At 40.5% G+C, this 19,067-nt stretch overlaps 1 protein-coding gene across 8 annotated transcripts in view; it reads left to right on the top strand.

Moving 5' to 3' along the window:
* NCKAP1 (NCK associated protein 1) overlaps positions 1-19,067 on the top strand; it is a 175,174-nt gene that overhangs the window by 119,795 nt on the left and 36,312 nt on the right. For 4 of the 8 annotated variants that reach the window (XM_077448133.1, XM_077448135.1, XM_077448132.1 and 1 more), the window contains 8 exons: positions 355-500; positions 1,536-1,592; positions 3,316-3,448; positions 6,758-6,877; positions 9,991-10,130; positions 11,589-11,720; positions 14,706-14,924; positions 17,498-17,628. In XM_077448133.1, coding sequence (XP_077304259.1) covers positions 355-500; positions 1,536-1,592; positions 3,316-3,448; positions 6,758-6,877; positions 9,991-10,130; positions 11,589-11,720; positions 14,706-14,924; positions 17,498-17,628 — 1,078 coding nt within the window. The remainder of the gene's footprint in view (positions 1-354; positions 501-1,535; positions 1,593-3,315; positions 3,449-6,757; positions 6,878-9,990; positions 10,131-11,588; positions 11,721-14,705; positions 14,925-17,497; positions 17,629-19,067) is intronic. The other 4 variants (XM_077448137.1, XM_077448139.1, XM_077448136.1 and 1 more) reach the window with 1 other exon arrangement.

The following is a 19,067-nucleotide window of genomic DNA, read 5'->3' as shown; positions in this document are numbered from 1 at the left end:
GGGAGACTTCAGGCGACTTGCATTGACTTGTATTACAGAAGTAATTTACAAGTCGCGCGGAGTCGCCCCGCTAGTCGGCTTGCCCCTGTGTGAACCGGCTAGTGCATAAATGAATCAGCTTAATTTTCAGCACAATCGGCCGATATATCGGTCGACCTCTAGACCTAAATAAGAACTGCATTTCAGCCAGGTTCTTACTTCCAGTCCAGTGTCAAATAGCACTTTGATTTAGATCAGTTATGAGATGCCATCATTAAATAGAACCCATGTTTATTAATACACCATGTTAACATGCAGAAATTTCAGGGCTTAAAATGTGTATTGTAAATTCATTGAATAACTTTACTTATCTAGGCCTACACCAGTGTTTCCAAAGCATCATTAAGCCTTGCAGACCACAGAGAACTTGGAAAGATGATGAACACTATAATATTCCACACAAAAATGGTGGATTCCTTGGTGGAAATGTTGGTGGAAACTTCTGATCTTTCTATATTTTGGTAAGATTCTATTGTCTCAAGTGTTTTTTTTTTTTTTCTGTTTTAATCTTTTATTGATAGAGTAGAAACATTCTAGCCAAGATGTTTTATTATTTCTTTATTAATATTATTATGTTGGAATTATTGATTCCTTTGTAGTGAAGAGAAATACATGTGCTGCTATTGCTGACCACCTCAAAGTCCTTAGTAGTTTTGTTTAAAATAAATCATTCACAAGTCTTTCAACATTTATTTATATATAATGCTGTAAATGATCCAAAAATAAATGCAACTTACCTCTGTAGCTACAGGCACTGTGGAGCATTTCTTGCTCTATGCAAGATCAGCTCACTCTGCTCCCTTTCTGCCTTCCAATGTAAATAGGGTATTGCTGCCCTCTGAGTAAGGCTGAGCTGTCGAGAACAACTTGACCTATTTCAGTGCATCTGCTGTGGGCTTTGAGGAGAAATTGCTCTGCAAGTTCTGGAGTTACAGAAGTCAGCGAGGATTTTGATTTTTTTTTTTTAAAGCTCATTTACAGCTTGTTAAGAATATGTACAAGTGATAAATGACCATCGCATGGCCACATTTGCACTAAAAAAGATCAATTTAGAACAATTATAAAGCCACATATGATGTAGTCAGGACACCTGATCTGCGTCCAGGTCAGTGACTCGCAAAGCGCTGATATCTCTAGATCAGCATGAGACCTAGGCACCCAGTATTTTCAGCAGGAGGTATTTTGAAGTTAGTATTTTGTTACCCCAGCATTTCATATTCCTGATATGAACCTGCTGTACCATGTACTTGTATGAAAAAGTATCCTGTTCTCTTTGTACTGCTTCCTTTATGTGAAATCCCTGGTGTTCCTACCAGGCCCTCTTTTTTTTTCCTATTAAAAACTGACCACACTAAGCAGGAAAGTACATTGTGGTCAGTTCTCTAGCTATACTGGGAACTCTTGCCCTTCTCCATTTATTAGACTTTTCCTCACACACACCCCCTGCACAGCCATTCACTGGGAAGATAAGTGTACTGTTGCTTCTCCTCCCCTAGCTCTTATGCAGCTGAGAACAGAGGGAATGTGAACACTTATAAAAAAGGGGACAAAAGGTATTTATGATTTTTTTTATATCTATACAAAATGTTTTGCCTTTCATTTCAATTTTTAACTGGATGAGTTGTTTTACAAGGTGATCGTTTGCAATCACTTTAACTGTTATTGTAAAATGTGGCATAAAGATAATGGAGATGGCCTGTGGTCGTATTTTTTTTTTTTTATTTTTTTTTTTTTTGTTTTTACTGCTACCATTTTGAGCCCTGGCCTTTTCTACACAAGCGTTGGTGTAATGACTCTGAGAGATTGAGCACCACAGCCATTGACATTTTTCTGAATTGGAATAATTCAGAATAATTTATAGTTTGGTTTGCATAGTGTGTGTGTGTGTGTGTGTAATATCATTTTTTTTTTCCCCCGACTTATATATAAGCAGTGTTCAAAACGATTTGTAGAATTCTATTGATTCTTCAACACAGTCTTGAATAAAGGGATTTTTGATTAACATTCCATCAGATTGCGATATGTAAGTTACGATGTCCATTGCAAAATCGTGGAGTTTTTGGGGGACGCTGTAGTCTTCGATTATGGACAGTCAAGTGCAAATGGTCTTCTAGAATTATTGAAATAGTAACGTCACTTTTGTTTAAGGGAGGAAAAAAAGTCACGTGTTTGTTTTTATTTTTAATTAATTTTTTTAATTTTTTTGTGGTTTTTTTGTTTGTTTTGTTTTTTGCTAAATCTTTATTTAATTTTCACAGTTGTAAAACAAAAAATATTATCTAGAAAGGAAAGTCCAGATAAGACCAAAAATTATAGTAATAATGAAATGGCATAAAATAAGCAGATCAGAAGACTTGAGTTTGTCATAACAAAAGACAATAGCCAAGCATGTTTAACAAACTGTTGCAGATTCTATTTATTCAAGACTGTGTTGAAGCATCAATAGAATTCTACAAATCAAAAAGCTGTGTTTTTACCTTGCTTTTTTGGATACTAAACCTGAATGGGAGGGAATGGTTCATTGTAATCAGCGGATTCATTCTGTGTTCTGATTGGAGATGCTGCATTTTTTAAGAAAATTACCACGGCTACAGATTGAAATGAAAAAGTTATTTTTAAAAACTTTTAAATTACAAAATAGCTTGTATAGCAATTGTTTAGGCTATGTTGTGTGTTTTTTTTAGTTTTTTTGTTTTTTACGTTTAATTTTGCCATGTATTTTTTTCCACAATAAAGGAGTTGCCCTTTTAAATGCTTTTAACATTTTTTATTTATAATTTTTTTTTATTTTTTTTATTTTTTTGTTGTTTTTTTTTTTTTTTTAGCCGGTTTTACTTCTTTATTTGTTCTCTTCATGTCTGACATGACTTTATGTCAATTGGACAGGACACAGGGCAAATGGCCCCTGCTGGGATACACATTAATAGGAACACCTTTGTTTTAACGTAGCATGGGAAAGGGTAAGAGCCCCTGCCAGGTTTTTCCAGGTGTTGCCATTGAGATTTCCCCCAAAAACTAGACCGCTGTATTTTTTGATATTTTATTGCTCCACATACTGTATTATCTTATAGAAAGTTCAAATTTAGACATTGCTTTTGGATGTATGTTTTAAACACATGCATACCCCCATAGTCTCCATTGTATTAAGGATGTGTGTTTTTCTTTCACGTTTGTGCTTTTGTGTTACAATTTTATGAAAAAATTTATTGTGCTTGTGAAATTTTAGCATTAGCTAATGTATGTTTATCTTAAAGGGTGAACTGTGTTTGCTTTTAGCTTTTACAGTCGGGCATTTGAGAAGATGTTTCAGCAGTGTTTGGAGCTGCCATCCCAGTCAAGATACTCAATTTCATTTCCTCTCATTTGTACTCATTTTATGAGCTGCACTCACGAGCTTTGTCCTGAAGAGGTAATTTGTTTTCAGATTCTGCTTCTGACCTTGGTTCTCAGTCTTTGCAGAAGCTCAAAGTCTTTGATTCTCGCTTTTTCTCTACAGCAGTGATTGTCCAGATGTCACTTCTTAACCACTTGCTACCCAATTTTGTAAACGTTTTGCATAGTTGTAAAAATCTTAAAAAAAAATTCTAGCAAAAAAAAAAATATCGCAATTTTTTCTTTTTAGTGCATGTTATTTGCGCTTCCATTTATTAAATGCAAGTTTTTAGGGAAAAATACACTTGAATGCATTTTAGTGTACACAAACTATATAGTACCCATTTTTTGGGGTAAAATATAAATGATTGTGTTGCACCAAGTGAATGGATGCCGAACATGTCAAGTTGAAAAATTTCACACATCCATGTAATGAGCTACTATGGTTACCATAAGCAGCATCTTAAAAGCCTATACTGGTTACCAGTTTAGCGTTAAATGTGTGCTCTGGTGCTTTCACTCTGACATTCCCCACAATGACTCACATTTGTGGTGCAATTACCATTTAACCACTTGCTGCCCACCCTATAACAAAATGCCGGTGGCAAAGTGGTTTCATAATCCTGATCGGACGTCATATGACGTGATCAGGATTTTGAGTCAGGGCGCGCATCGCGGCAATCGTTGTTGTGGGGTGTCTGTCTGACACCCGGCAACTACGATCTCGGTAAAGAGTCTCCGGAGACTCTTTACCACGGGATCAGCCGTGTCCAATCACGGCTGATCACAGTGTAAATGGGAAGAGCCGGTGATCGGCTTTTCCTCAATCGCGTCTGTCAGACGCGAGTAGAATCCTTGTTGCTTCTGGGATCATTTGTCATGGAGAAGGGGGAGGAAAGGATGTTCCTGCTTCTCCTCTGTGCTCAGCTGACCTGACTACCTGCAGCAGTTCCCGACTCCGCTGTGGAACGGAAGAGCCTGGGAAAAAAGATAATGTGGCTGTAGAGCAGCTCAGATCACTTTTACCTGAAAGCCCATTGCCAGCTGTAAAAATGCCGCCAGGATCCTGGTATAACCACTTGCATCCTTTCACACTGGGACACTTTGCAGGCACAACAACTCTAAAAATAGCGCCTGCAAAGCTCCCTGAAACAGCCGCTGCCCTTGGGCTTTCACACTGGAGCGGTGCGCTTACAGGACGGTCAAAAAAGTCCTAAAAGCCGCATCTTTGGAGCGCTGTAGGAGCGATTTATTTACCGTTCCTAAAGTGCCCCTTCCCATAGAAAACAAAGGGGCAGCACTGCAAACCCCATTTGCGGGCGGTTTTAACCCTTTTTCGGCCGAATAGCACTGCTAAAACGGCGGTAAAGCACAGCTAAATATAGCGCTACTTTACCGCCAGCGCCTGCAATGCCGCAGTGTGAAAGTAACATAAGGGTTGGAAGTAGTTAAACAATTTTAAGAAGAAAAAACTTGAAGTGTCATTCCATGTTATGGCATATTTACGTTTCCTGTTATCTTTGTGCCCCTCCAGTCTGTTAACTTTCCGCCACCCCTGATTATTTTTACTGCTTTGCTATGATTATGATGGCATACTCATCATACTCATCTTCATACTAGAAAAGCAACACTTCCATGGCCATTTATCAAGCATTCTTGATTTTTCAACACTTAAGAAACACAGCAAAGTGCAGCTACACTTTCATAATTTTTATTTTATTTACAAGTAATATAATTTTTTAACACAAACTCCAGTTTTAAATTGGTTAAAGTTAGCATTTAGAGTCGTGTGTGCAGCTATTCCTACTTGGGGAGCATGGTGGCTCTTACCACAGTACAGCCATAATGCTTCACCATTAATTAACTTTTTTTATATCTTTGGGGCTCTTTATGGTTGCACTTTCAGTGCTGAGAAGGGACCTAGCTTGGTTCTCTTGCCTAAAGTAATCATTCAGTAGATTGGAGGAAACTTTCGATCTAGCAGATGTCTAGATGTCTTCCAGCAGATGTTTCAGAAATGCCCTGTCCACAGGTGTTGGCATCTCCCAGTAGATGGGCAGTGGTGGTCAGTTTTCTTGAGGGGGGGCGGCTCAAGTGTGGCCCTCGATTCCTCCAAAGGGTTGCACATATAAAATTCAGTGTCAGACAGCAGATGCACAACAGGATATAGTCAAAGATTTTACTCAGAAGATGGTCAGAGATGGTAACATATGCTATAGGGGCTGTTGGAAACTGGGAACAAGCTTCAGGAGACGTTCATAGACTTGAGACATTCAGTTACATGAGACTTCTACATATTACTGCTATACCAGGGCAATAGGGAAACAGACTGTTCTCTGCAAAGACCCAGAGGGCCATATAAAAAGTACTGAAGGGCTGCAGGTTGGGCCCTGAGGTATAAGTAGATTATCTTTTATTTTATTGATTATCTTGTGTATCATAAATGCTGCATAGGTACATCCTTAAGAGGAATTTTCATAAAAAAAAATAAAAATCTAAAGTGTTTCATGAAAAGCCCAGTGTGCGAATCTTGTATAGGGTGTGTTTTGTCTGCTACAACAAAAAAAATGTCTTGTGTAGGTTTAAGTTATTTTAAAGACAACATTTTTAGCTCAGCATGTTTTACGGCTGGGTGCTACACAGCTGCCAATGTTTTTCTTGGAGGACAACTTTAAAAAGATTCTTCTGTCCCATTTCAAGGCATCAAAGATTTATATTGACGCACAATAGGTTTTTCCAAATAATTGCATTAACAGGTTTTTGCTTCATAGGATACTCTTTTATTGCTGCTTTTTCCCCCATGTGTTGATATAAGTGACACACAGTACAATTTGTAATCTGTTCTGTCTGTAGAGTAGTGGCGCCATGTTTTACAAAATGAACTAACGTCTATTGTAATGTCTAATTAAAAATGGGAAGTCCACACTATAATTTGGACTTGCACATGATTTTTTTAAAGCAACTAGATGTTGCCTTTGATTCCCTAACCTAAGCTAGAAAACGACTGCTGGAATCTCATCACGTTCTCATTGGAGATCTCTTCTCCCCCTACACACTGTATGTATGTGTATATGCTGTATGTATGTGTGCACATGAAATATATATATATATATATATATATATATATATATATATATATATATATATATATATATATAGTATATGTATTAGAGAGAGCGCTATATATATATATATATATATATATATATATATATCTATATATATATATCTATATATATATCTCATGGAAAATGTTACAAAGTAGTGGATAACTTTAAGGTTTTTGCCAAGTCCGTATATCTTTCATTAACTGGGAAATTGATTATCCATTGCTACATCTCTTTAGAGACATCACATTGGAGATCGCAGCCTATCTTTATGTAACATGTTCTTGGATGAAATGGCAAAGCAAGCCCGCAATCTCATAACAGACATCTGCACAGAACAGTGTACTCTAAGTGATCAGGCAAGTATCTAAATTACAGTTGCCATTTCTGGAGCTTCAGTATACTTTTATTTATTTTTTTTCAGCTGTATACATGCCGCTAAAGTCACACTGAGCACTATCCTTATTCTCCTAAAAGAATCTATACACATCCACTAATATCCCTGTAATCTGTTTTTCATGTAATTGCTTCTGTGTTTTCTACCTCCTCTGCAATATCCTCCGTGAGCTCCCGAACCTCTGATTTTTACCCCTCACTTCCATTTGTTTGGAGCGAGCAGTGCACATTAGTTGAGGTCATTTGCACTGCTCTATGCACACTACATATTCTGTAGTCTATAGTCCCTAGTCCATTGCGGGAGCGAGCAAAAAAGGGTGGCTATATTCCTTCACACAATGGGACTCTGAAGAATGAATGTAGCCACCCTTCTAACAGGATGTTAGATGATTGCAGCAAAAAAAAAAAAAAAAAAAGTTTGGAGCAGACTGAACAGTAAAAGGTACTTTAAGTTAAAGAAGAACCCCAGGATACAAATAACTTTGTGTTTTTAGATCTCTCTCCCCAGATTTGATTAAAAAACTGGCATTGTGTATAATATGACTTGGTTTTCATAGAATTCTAGCTTTTGTGTCCCAGTGACATCACTTCCTCACTCGGAAATTAAGGTGTTTCCGTGCACAGGGAGGAGGACTTTCACTCTTGCTGCACGTCACATCCCTGAAGGTAAATGCCATATTTCCCATAATGCAAAAGGAATGCAAGCAGGGGATGTTTTGGCGCAGCTAAGGACTCTATCTAGAGTACATGAAAGGCCCCCACTGATAAAAGAAAAAAATCTCTTCAGAGTTGTTCTTTAACCACTTGAGGACCAGGCCTATTTTTCACATAAGTTTAAAGTTGAAATAATTTTTTTTCTTTGCTAGAAAATTACTTAACTCCCAAAACCCTAAGAAAACCGCGTTATAGACCAGAAATAATAAAAACAAACAAAAACTGAAAGTTAGCCCAATTTTTTCTATTTTGTGAAGGATAATGTTACGCCGAGTAAATTGATACCCAACATGTCATGCTTAAAATTGCGCCTGCTCCTGGAATGACGACAAACTTTGGCAGTTAAAAATCTTCATAGACAACGTTTGAAAATCTCTACAGGTTACCAGTTTTGAGTTAGAAGAGGTCTAGTGCTAAAATTATTGCTCTCGCTCTAACGATTGCAGCGATACCTCACGTGTGATTTGACCAACGTTTTTATATGTGGGTATGACTTGTGTATGCGTTCGCTTCTGTGCACAAGCTCTGTGGGACGGGGCACTTTTAATTTATTTTTTTTACTTATTTATTCAACTTCTTTTTTTTATTTTTGCACTGACCTTTTAAAAAATAAAAAAAATATCACTTTTTTATTCCTATTGCAAGGAATGTAAACATCCCTTGGAATAGAAAAAAAAGCATGAAAGGACCTCTTTAATAAGAGACCTGGGATCAAGAAGACCTTATCTCACGATTTCACTTCAAAGCAATAAAAAAATGGTCCCTTTTAAGGCCAATGGGCGGAAATGGCATTTGACATTGCTTCTGTCATCCAATGGCATAGAGTCGAGGTCATCATTCCCTCATTGGACTTCCTGCCTAACAGGGGAAAGTATTGGTTTGTCTCCGCCACTACCGATGGCTCAGTTAAGCAGTGGAGATGACCGGGGGGGTGGGGGCGGACCGCTCAACGTTTAAGACAATACTAGGGTTAGGGCAGGTATCTGGTGCCATAACTGTGTTCAACGTCAAAGTAGCAATGTATATCGACGGTGGGCGGTACTTAAGTGGTTAAGAATACTGTACATACTTGAATGGATTATTTTATTTTTAATTTTTTTTACCAGTTAATTTCATTTTTTTTCAAAATGGATCAATTGGTAATGTATGACTGACTGGTAGTCATAGATATCTTTTTTTCGATTTGCTGTACTTTTGTCAAAGTGTAGGCAATTTGGCCACTAGAACTTTCTGTGCCAATGAAATTCACAAATGGTAAACACCAGGAACAAGCAATTATCAGCCTGTTTACGGACTCATACAGAGACTGTAGTGAGCTGCAAGCAAGACAGTTAAAACTGCAGCATGGTAGCAAGCCCCAGAGGTAGCCCTCTTTTTACGTTTTTCCATTGCTTTTCAATCACTCACAGGGGCACAATAAAAATTCCCAATTTGGTAGAACACCAACAACAATTATGCACTCGTACCTAGCTAGTTACTGAAGCTCAAGCTTTGTATCATGGGGTAGTGGTATCTTTGTATAGCTATTGTCATTCAGTAAGTTGACTGTTGCTTTGGGTTTTCAGGGACGTTTAAAATCCATTAAAGGTCCATTCACCCCAGGTGCTGTGAGACTCCACTGGGCAATAGAGTCCCATGGCGAGGCATGCGTTAACTTTTGTGTGCCCGGTTCACACCACTGCATTGTGGAGATGTGTGTTAAAAAAAAAAAAAAAAGTATGGCATACCATACTTTGCAGCTCAACCTAGTGTGAGGCAGTCCCGCCTGGCACCACGCGGCAAGCCAATTGAATGTCACTGTGTGGGGGAAAAAAAAACAGTGCAATGCGCCAGTGCAAGATCAGCATTGCATTATTCTGCTGCACTGCACCTCACACAGCAGTTGGTGTGAGTTCGCCCTAAAAGTGCAAGGCACCTCTTGGTAGCTAAGTAGCAGCTTCAATGTTCCTCTGGGTATTGGTGGGCTTGTGGTTTCTGGTTGGTAAGAACAGTGTACAGGCATGAGAATCAAATGGCAGCTTGGGTAGAGGCAGCTACGGAGGGCAATGCTAAAGGTTTTAGTGTCTAGTTCTGTCAATTCTCTGTCCTTGCCTTAGTTTCTGATGGAAGCTTTGATCTTTAAATTAAAGACTCATTTAAATGGCAGAGAAATCGTACTACCTTATAGACCATATTTTTGTACTCCTGGTTTCCTTTAGAGAGCTTACCTGGCTTTTTGTGTTCCAATGTATTTTAGTGATCTGTTAACATTTTGGAAGTGGTGAAGAGGGTAGAACACTTGTCTGAGCTGTAAGGTCTCGCTTGTTGCCTTTGCTTTTAGGTTGGCTTCTTCCTTATTAACACTTTTATTATTCTTCTAAAGCTCCTGCCAAAACATTGTGCCAAAACAATCAGTCAAGCAGTAAATAAAAAGTCAAAAAAGCAGACTGGAAAGAAAGGAGAACCTGAAAGAGAGAAGCCTGGAGTTGAAAGCATGAGAAAGAACAGACTTGTGGTAACAAAGTAAGACTTCTGTTATGCTTTCTTTTGTATTTTTTACGAGCAATCGCTACCAATTTTTCTACAGGAAATGTGCCATCCCCAGGAAATCTAGTAAGACTTGAAATTCCTTTTTTTATTAGGGTTGACGTTTTCACGTTGGGGTGTTTTTTGTTTTTTTAATTTCAACACGCGGATTGGATGAAAAAAGCGAAACAAAAAAAAAACTGGCAGATCCTCAAATTAACACAACAACGTCTGATGTGGGGATTTCTTCCATCGTCTATTGTATTCTGCTATTGGCTGCAAGCACTGATTAAATGCTGGATTTCCAGATTTTTGACCATTAAATAAGAATATTAGACAGCGGGACACATGTACCGAAAATTGTCCGGTTCCTGCTAAACCAGCCAACTTTCAGTACATGTATAATGGCCTTAAAGTGGTTCTAAAGCATGCACGTTTTTTTTTACCTTAATGCAGTTTCTGCACTCGTCCCGATGCATTTCATCTGAGTAGACCTTATCTGGGGTGTGTGACACACCCCAGATGAGGTCTAATCTGACAAAACGCGAGTGTCACACTCCAGGGGATGTCTATGCAGACAAAACGTGCTGGGTCGAGTGCTGCCTTCACTACTGCACCATTTTATATTCGATAAGTCCTTGATCGCTTCTTCAAATGTGAGTGTTCAATTTTTATCATTTTTTACTCTTCCTCCTAAGCGTTATCACACTATGTGGAGCTTTTGTTTTGTTTCTGGGTTTCCACGTGTGGATTTGAGTAACCTCCCTGGTCATCTCTGCGTTTTGAAATGCTCTTGCCCATTTTGTGAAAATTGACTGCTGACCAGTACCATTCTTAGGATCATTTTATGGGTTGTCTGGAAATTTGTTAGCAGAGGAAGACCCCTTTCACACTGAAGACGCTTTTTAGCACCTGTAAAGTGCCTCTTAAGCCACCCCAGTGTGAATGCCTGAGTGCTTTTACACTGGAGCGGTGCGCTTGCAGGACGGAAAAAAAAAAGCCTGGCAAGCAGCGTCTTTGGAGTGGTGTGGGAACAGTGTATACAACACTCCACCGCTGCTGGCATTGACATCAGTGGGCAGCGCTGCCAAAGCGCTTCGACAGCAGTGCTTTTCGGGCGCTTTTAACCCCTTCTTTGGGGTTAAAAGCGCCCTGCTACCACCCTCACAGCTCCAGTAAAGCACCGCTAAAACTAGCAGCGCTTTAACGCTAACATGGCCTGTGCCCCAGTATGAAAGGGGTCTTAATTGTTGGACCTCTGTACATTATTTTTTTGCCATCTCAGTAAAACCAGTGATCTCCGAGGATAACCAGGTCCTCATATCCGCTGATTACTCAGGTTACTTCACATTGCTTTACATCATGGTGGCTAGAGGTTGTGTTTTTTTCTTTTTTTTTTTTTTTTTAATAACATTATTATAACCATTTTTTTTTTATTCCTTCTTTTTCCCTTAGTTTGGATAAGCTACATACAGCACTTTCAGAGCTTTGTTTCTCCATTAATTATGCACCCAATATGGTGGTGTGGGAACATACGTTCACTCCAAGAGAGTATCTGACCTCGCACTTGGAAATTCGCTTTACCAAGTAAGTGAGTGCTTGCTATACCATGCAGTGTTTTATTAGCTTCCTAAAATGTAAATTCACAGAAATTTGGACTTGCTCAGTAAATAAAAGAATGTTTGAGGTAAAGTAGTGTGGAATTCTTGAGCAATCAGTCATGTTGAAGTGTTGAAATAAAGATGTGCAAGGCTTTCATTGGAATGTGTCTTTTGGAAAAAGTTATAGTCATAATTTTCTGCATCTTGCAACAGACACGTGTCTTGCAGTGATAGATTTTTGGCTTTATAAAACAAAGGGACAGCTGTGTAAATTGCCACTGAGAAATTATGTTCTGTTAAAATGACTACAGGTTGGACATTTAGTAGGTTAAGCAGGACATTGCCTTCTTATTTCTGTTGCTGTTAAATTAGCAGCTTTAACATAACGCCTTGTTATTTCTTGATACTTTAATAAATAAAAAACCTATTGATGAGAGAGAAAAAAAGCTGCTTTAACTATGCTGCTTGCAGCATGCGATGGACATAGCGGTGTAATGCCGTGTACACATGAGCGGAATGTCTGACAGAAAAAGTCAGACGGAAGCTTTTCATTGTATATTCCGATCGTGTGTATGCCCCCATCTGACTTTTTTTAGTTTGAAAATTCAGATGGACCTAGAAAGAGAGCATGTTCTAAATTTTTCCAACGGAACCGATTCCTATCGGGAAAACCGCTCGTCTGTATGCTGTTCCGACGTACCAAAAACGGCGCATGCTCTGACGCAAGTACGAGATGGAAGCTATTGGCTACTGGCTATTGAACTTCCTTTTTCTAGTCCTGTCGTACGCGTTGTATGTCACCGCGATCTTGACGGTCAGAATTTGGTGTGCTCGTGTGTATGCAAGACAATTTCAGTGGAATTCCGTCGGAAAAATCTTCTGAGTTTATTCCGACGGGAAAACCGGTCGTGTGTACAGGGCATAACGTTTGACTAAGTTCATGTCAAAAATATAGACTAGTTCCTTCTGCCGAGTGCTGCCCTTGCTTTTCCTAAGTGAACCTGTTGCAAGGCTATGGTCATTCAAGTTTTTTTTTTTTTTTTTTTTTCATATCCTCTTAAAAGGGAAGTAAACCCTTCCAAACAACTTGGACCTATAGGTAAGCCTAGATTAAGGCTTACCTGTAGGTCCAAGCAATATCTCCTAAACCTATATGGTTTAGGAGATATTTGCCCGAAAATGGGCACCGCTGTCTACGGCGCATGCGCCGTAGACAGCGGCGCGCAGGCGCACTAAATGCGGCAAATCCAAGAATGGATTTGCCAAATTTGTCGACTCCCGTGCGCATGCGCGGGAGTGACGTCATCGCGGCTTCGCCGTATGACAGCAACGGAGCTGCGAGGCGCGACTCCCGTGCGCATGCGCGGGAGTGACGTCATCGCGGTTGCGCCGCTGTCATTGGTCGGAGCTGCGAGACGCCACCAGCAAGATGGACGCGGCGGACTACAGGGATCAGCGGCGACTTCGCTGGCTCCTGTGTCAGGTAAGTGACACATAATGAGCTACTATGCGATGCATAGTAGTCCATTATGCTTTACCTTTGCAGGGAAAAAAAGAGGAAGTAAACCCATCAGGGTTTACTTCCTCTTTAAGTGACTGTCATGAGGAAAGAATGGGTACAATGCTGCTATTGCTGACATTTTCTTTGAAGATGTTGGTTCCCTGGCTATCATGCTAATACCTTGGCTTTATTGCTTTGAGTCACTAACCTAGGCCAAAGGCCCTAGCCCTAGGGATAAGGAGCTCTGAGACATTCTTGTTCTGTGTCTGAGGTGTTAAAGGCAGACAGTTGGGCAGCTCGCATGTTCAAGCAATCAAGCCGTGGCATCCCCATACTTTTTATATGATAGAGTCACTTTACAAAGTAAATGAGCTTTTAAACAACTTCTCAGCACCAGGTACTGTGGAGCAATTCTCATATTTACCTGCAGATGCAATCAAGTCAGTCTCTTAGCAGCTCAGCTCGCCAGCCCATCCCGGCATTGACTGTGCAGACTGCTAATGTTTTCGAATTGTTAATTTTAACAAAGCAGTGTAGAACATGGTTCGCTGAGCTGCAGAGAACACAAACTGCACAACTTCAATGCTTCTGCTGTGAATTTTATCCTCCGTGGTGCCTGCAGCTACAGAGGTCAGTGAGGGATTGCATTAAAATTTATTTGCATCCTTGTTAAAGAGACACTTGTCACCTTGGTGAATTAACAGTGGATACCCGCCCCCAATCCCTTTTTGCTCAGCTTGCCAGTGCTCCTTCCTCTATCACACCTGGCAATGCTACCCGGTATGAAGGCATATGTTGCCTACCTTGACTTTGCTCATGCCTAGCAATAGACTGCTAGAACCCAAGCACTGTCGCATGACTGATATGTCGCTTTCCTCCCTGGTCGCTGACATTGATGATTTTAGTGCCAGTTGCGAAAAGAAGAAGCAGTAAGTAAGGGAAGTGTGGGAGGGGGGAGCTAGGGGGAGGAAGAGTTCTAGGTCTTTGCAGGGGCACACATTTTTCTTCCCTGCATGGTCAAGGTGACAGTATCTTTTCAAATATGTAAATGCCTCAATGTCCATAGCCTATCCATAGGATCACGTTCAGCACCTGTACCTTATTCACATCCTGCACAATAAAGTAAATTGCAAGGGGCACCTGTGTTGCTAATACATGGGAGTTTCCAGCACTGGGACCTCCAGCCTAGAAGATTTTTGTTTGCATCCTCTCTTCCCTATGGCAGATGCCATCAGCCAACACTAGAGGTGGCTGTGTAGCAGCTGTAGATCACATTTTTCTTATTTTATTTACTACCAGTATCATACAGGGTTAATTTGCTCTATATGGTTAAATAAAGTAAAACTTAGGAGAAGTTTTTAAGGCAACCCTCTGAACAATAAGCTATGTCTTCCCTCCTGTTGTGTTTGGATTTTGGCAATCCTGCTGTAGAGATTTAGCTAATATTTTCATGTATTGTCCACCACACAGGTCTATTGTTGGCATGACCATGTACAATCAGGCCACACAAGAGATTGCAAAGCCCTCAGAGCTATTAACTAGCGTAAGAGCCTACATGACTGTGCTCCAGTCAATAGAAAATTATGTGCAGATTGACATCACAAGGGTTTTCAACAATGTTCTGCTTCAACAAACGCAACATCTAGACAGCCATGGAGAGCCAACAATCACCAGTTTGTACACTAATTGGTAAGTGCTCACACTGACAGATTTTTGAAGTCTGGAGATGCCTTTCTTGATGTGTAACTTTAATTGTGTATTCCTCTGCTGAGGTCTTTTCAACAAATGTCAGCTTTTCAACCTTTCTCAAAAACCTCAAAATGGGGATATTCTGTGCACAAGGCAGAAGTAAGGGGGATAAGGTCTGTATGCAGTGTTTTTTTTCCTTCTACATATTCTGTTACTGCATTGTTTAATTGACAATTCAAAGTCTTGTTTCAGCTCTTTCTTCAATTTTTTTTTAATGTATATTAGCAGTATGGGAACATTTTGTATTTCAAATTAAATTGATTATTTGATAAAATAACTGCATAGATGTCTAATTAATATTACATACATATATTGCCTAAGATGAATACAAGAAATGTGGAAAATCTAAAACTGTAAAATACATTATGCAAAATGAAAACAGAGGAACCATCTAAGGCATCCCTACTGAAGCATAAAATCTAAATGAAGATATCTGCACTTATAATGTTAAAATATTGTACATGCAGCAGATAGTAATGTTAACATCCATTAAAAAAAATTTAAAGTTTATAAAATGTTGTCATGATAAAGTTCAATTAATATTTCAGAAAACACGGTGGGGTGAAGTACATTGCAGAACTGTCGTCGTCTTTTTAAAGAGACATGGTCACCTGACCATTTAGGGGAAAGTTATGGTTCCTACTGATACCCGCCCACCTAGTTATGTTTACAGATCTATGCTTCCTTGCACCTATCCACTGCAGGAGTCCACTCCGGTGTCAGAGTTTACCCAAGTGGATGAAGCCACTGCCTTCCCACGTGACAGTGTTAAGGCATGGGGACAATCCGCACAAAGCTCTATCACATGGCTGAGGTCAGGCAATAGAATAAATAGTTCTAGTTAATGTGGATTGGAGGGATTAAAGGATCTACAAGGAGAGTAAAGTGAATTTTTACAGATTTCACAACTGCTTAGGGATTGCTTTAGACTTGTGACATGAGTGGTGGCAATAAAGAGGGTACGCAATCTTTTTTTTTTTTCTCCAGCTTAGGTACTGTTGGGACTACTAAAGGAATAACCAGGTCTACTTTTAAAATGATTGTAAAGTCTAGTTAAAAAAAATAAAAATAAAACATGTTATACTTATCTGCTCTGTGCAGTGGATTTGCACAGAGTTGCCCAGATCTTCTTCTTCTTGGGTCCCTATTTGGTGCTACTGGCCCCTCCCTCCTGTTGAGTTCCCCCACAGCAAGCAGCTTGCTATGGGGACACCTGAACCAAGCCTCTGCTCCCTGTGTCCATTCAGACGCTAAGCCGTGGCCTGGCCTCACCCCCTTTCTCTCCTCATTGGCTGCCTGACTGTTATAGTCCGCAGTGGGAGCTAATGAGGATGGGTGTCCTAGGCAGGAGAGACGATCCTAGAACATCTCTGGATCTAGATGAGGCTCAGGTAAGTATTAGGGGGTGCTGGGGTGGCTGGTGTACAAAGGCTTTTTATCTTAATGCATAGAATTAGGGGTGCACCAATACCATTTTTTATTTTTACTACATGCACTGATACTTTTTTTCAAAAACTTGCTGATACCATTACCGATTCAGATAGAAGAGTAGGTAGGTTTTTTTGGGGGGGGGGGGGGGGCGCGCGAGTTGGGTGAGGCTAAGGGGAGTAGAGGGGTAAGTGAGAGAGGGGTGGGAGAGTTGTGATGGAAAAGGCTGTGATCGCTGGGTGGATGAGGATGGGAGGGTCATTGGGAGATATGGAGGCAGAGGCGAAAGCTGGTGGAAGGAAGAAGGAGGCGGCAACAGGCAGAAACGACAGCAGCAACTGCAGGCATGGCACAGGAGACGAACAGCGGCTGCAGGCATGGTACAAGTGGTGTGGTGAACTTGCAGTCAGTGTACACAGCTCTGGGGGGAATCCTGTCCTCCCTACCTCTAGAATACACCTGTGTGATTCCTGCGCCCTCCCCTCCTCCTCTGTGTGCAGCCATCACTGAAGCTCTGCTTACTTATATTAGCAGAGTCCTGGTCCAGATTGCACTCAGGTCCCCTTAGACTCCTGGCCATCCAGCTCAGCAGCAGTGTTCCAGTCCAGATAGAAAGTCTCCTCAGACTCCAGGCCCTTCTGTTGTCAGTGGGAAGTAGATGTATGCAGAGCAGCTCAGGAGGAGGAAGTTGCATCTTTCTCCTCCTGAATGCCAAGGTCTCCATGCACCTGATTGGTAGCTAGGCCGGCCCAGCAACCAATCATATTTGATAGGCGGGACTTGGACGAGCTGGGAGTTCTGCCACTGTTGCAGGCTTTTACCTCAATTTAAAGACTGAGTGTGTCACCTGGGTGTCGGTATGCATCCCCCCCAGCGATGCCACTGTGAGAACTAGGTGGGGATGGTACCTACCAGAAGAGACAGCCAGCCAGAGGAGTACCAGGAGGCATTCTGCTCTCAAAGTGACATCATTTCCGGTGACTGCTTTGGGTATTGGAGCATTTTCAGGAGTAATTTTCCTCTGTAGATCTACTTTAACGTGTAATTCTCCCACATTAAACTCATCTCATTCTGTTTTCTTCTAGGTATTTGGAAACACTACTGAGGCAAGTTAGCAATGGCCACATAGCTTATTTTCCAGCAATGAAAGCCTTTGTAAATCTTCCCACAGAAAATGAGCTAACCTTCAATGCGGAGGAGTATTCGGACATATCTGGTAAGTGAGATAAGATTGAAGCAGCTGAGGGGAAGCTGGATTGTGTTTGTTTCATACCAGTTTTTGAGATGAGAGCGTGTTAACTTGCTATGCAAGCAGTATTAATTATTCACATAGACCATTGCTGGCACTGGCTGTGCACTAAGTGTAGTCATGGGAAAAACCTACAAAACTGATGCATTTTTGCAGGGTTTTTTTACTTGGGCCTCCTAATAGTTTACAGTGATGGTTTCATTTCTGTCAGGTTAATTGTTCATATTTCACTGGTTATAGCTTAATTTGTTTGCAGTTTTTACGTGCTTCTGTCCCATGGTCTAAACCAATGTTGTATTGGGAGAAATATTGCATGTCCAGCAAATATAGATATGACTTTTATTATCATATGAATATTGTAAAAGGCTTGGTGCAGTAAACCTAAGAGCTGGGAGATGTATACAAAATTGGACCTCGGGCACTGTATACACTGAAAAAAAGTGATCCTATTACATAGCAAATGTGACTTCTATGGAAGTCCTTTGCACAAACTGTATAGACCACCCCCCTGGATCGAGGTCCATTGTTACATGAAGTTTGATTTTTGTTTTCGAAGTCTTACAGACAGATCTAGCTGTAAACTGCAATGGAAATGTGCTGTTTAGAAGATTATAAGTATATTCAGCCCAATCACTAAAATATTTATGCTTTTCACATGTTAATTTAATTTCTAAAGACATGATAAATCTTTCATTAGAAAAATACCTGTTGGTCCTGCCAAGTAGATCATTGTTCAGGCACCTAAATTTAAATGGTGATAGTGCTCTGTCTCCTTGGGATTAATATCAATAATTTCCCTTGTGGGATTTATAAAGTTTTCTAAATCTCTGCGCCACAGTTGTGCTTCTGATTGAGACTACAGGTGGCCTTTAACAAGACTTTTCACAGGCATGGTCCACTGTTACACCATCAGAAAAGCCAACTAGACAGGCAGTAGTTGACAGAAGCAAAACTGCTATAAGCAGGTATTTTCGGGTACCTCTTAATGCACTTCTGCTACAACTAGATTGCATCACGGAGCACTGCACCAATATTGGCTTGTAGTGATTGAGATTGTCTGCCTCACAAACATTCCTATTGGTTAAGGAGGCAGCCATTGGGGGCGTGGTCAAGTACGGCATGTGAGCAGCTGCTTTTTCACAGAGCTCCCAACATGTGTTCAGATTTAATCCTTTTACCAGCTTAGTTAGCTCCCTGCTTTGGCTCCCGTGCAATCCAGGACACCGGCAGCAGCTCCCGGACCAGTTATCATTGTTGAATTGGCATGATGACCCATGGAAATAAAGGAGAGGGTCTGCATCGGGATCACCAACATGACGTCGCGTCTTTTACACAATAAATTGTCTATCCTTCTCTTTTGGAGTGCGGTCTTTCATTTGTTTCCTGAAGTCCCTTCCACAGCATGC

Source organism: Lithobates pipiens, unplaced genomic scaffold (genome assembly GCF_037356315.1).
Source record: "Lithobates pipiens isolate NorthernLeopardFrog02 unplaced genomic scaffold, aLitPip1_a1.2 Scaffold_22, whole genome shotgun sequence".
NCBI lineage: Eukaryota > Metazoa > Chordata > Amphibia > Anura > Ranidae > Lithobates > Lithobates pipiens.
The sequence above is the reverse complement of the archived record's forward strand: the minus strand, read 5'-3'. Positions and strand labels throughout refer to the sequence as shown.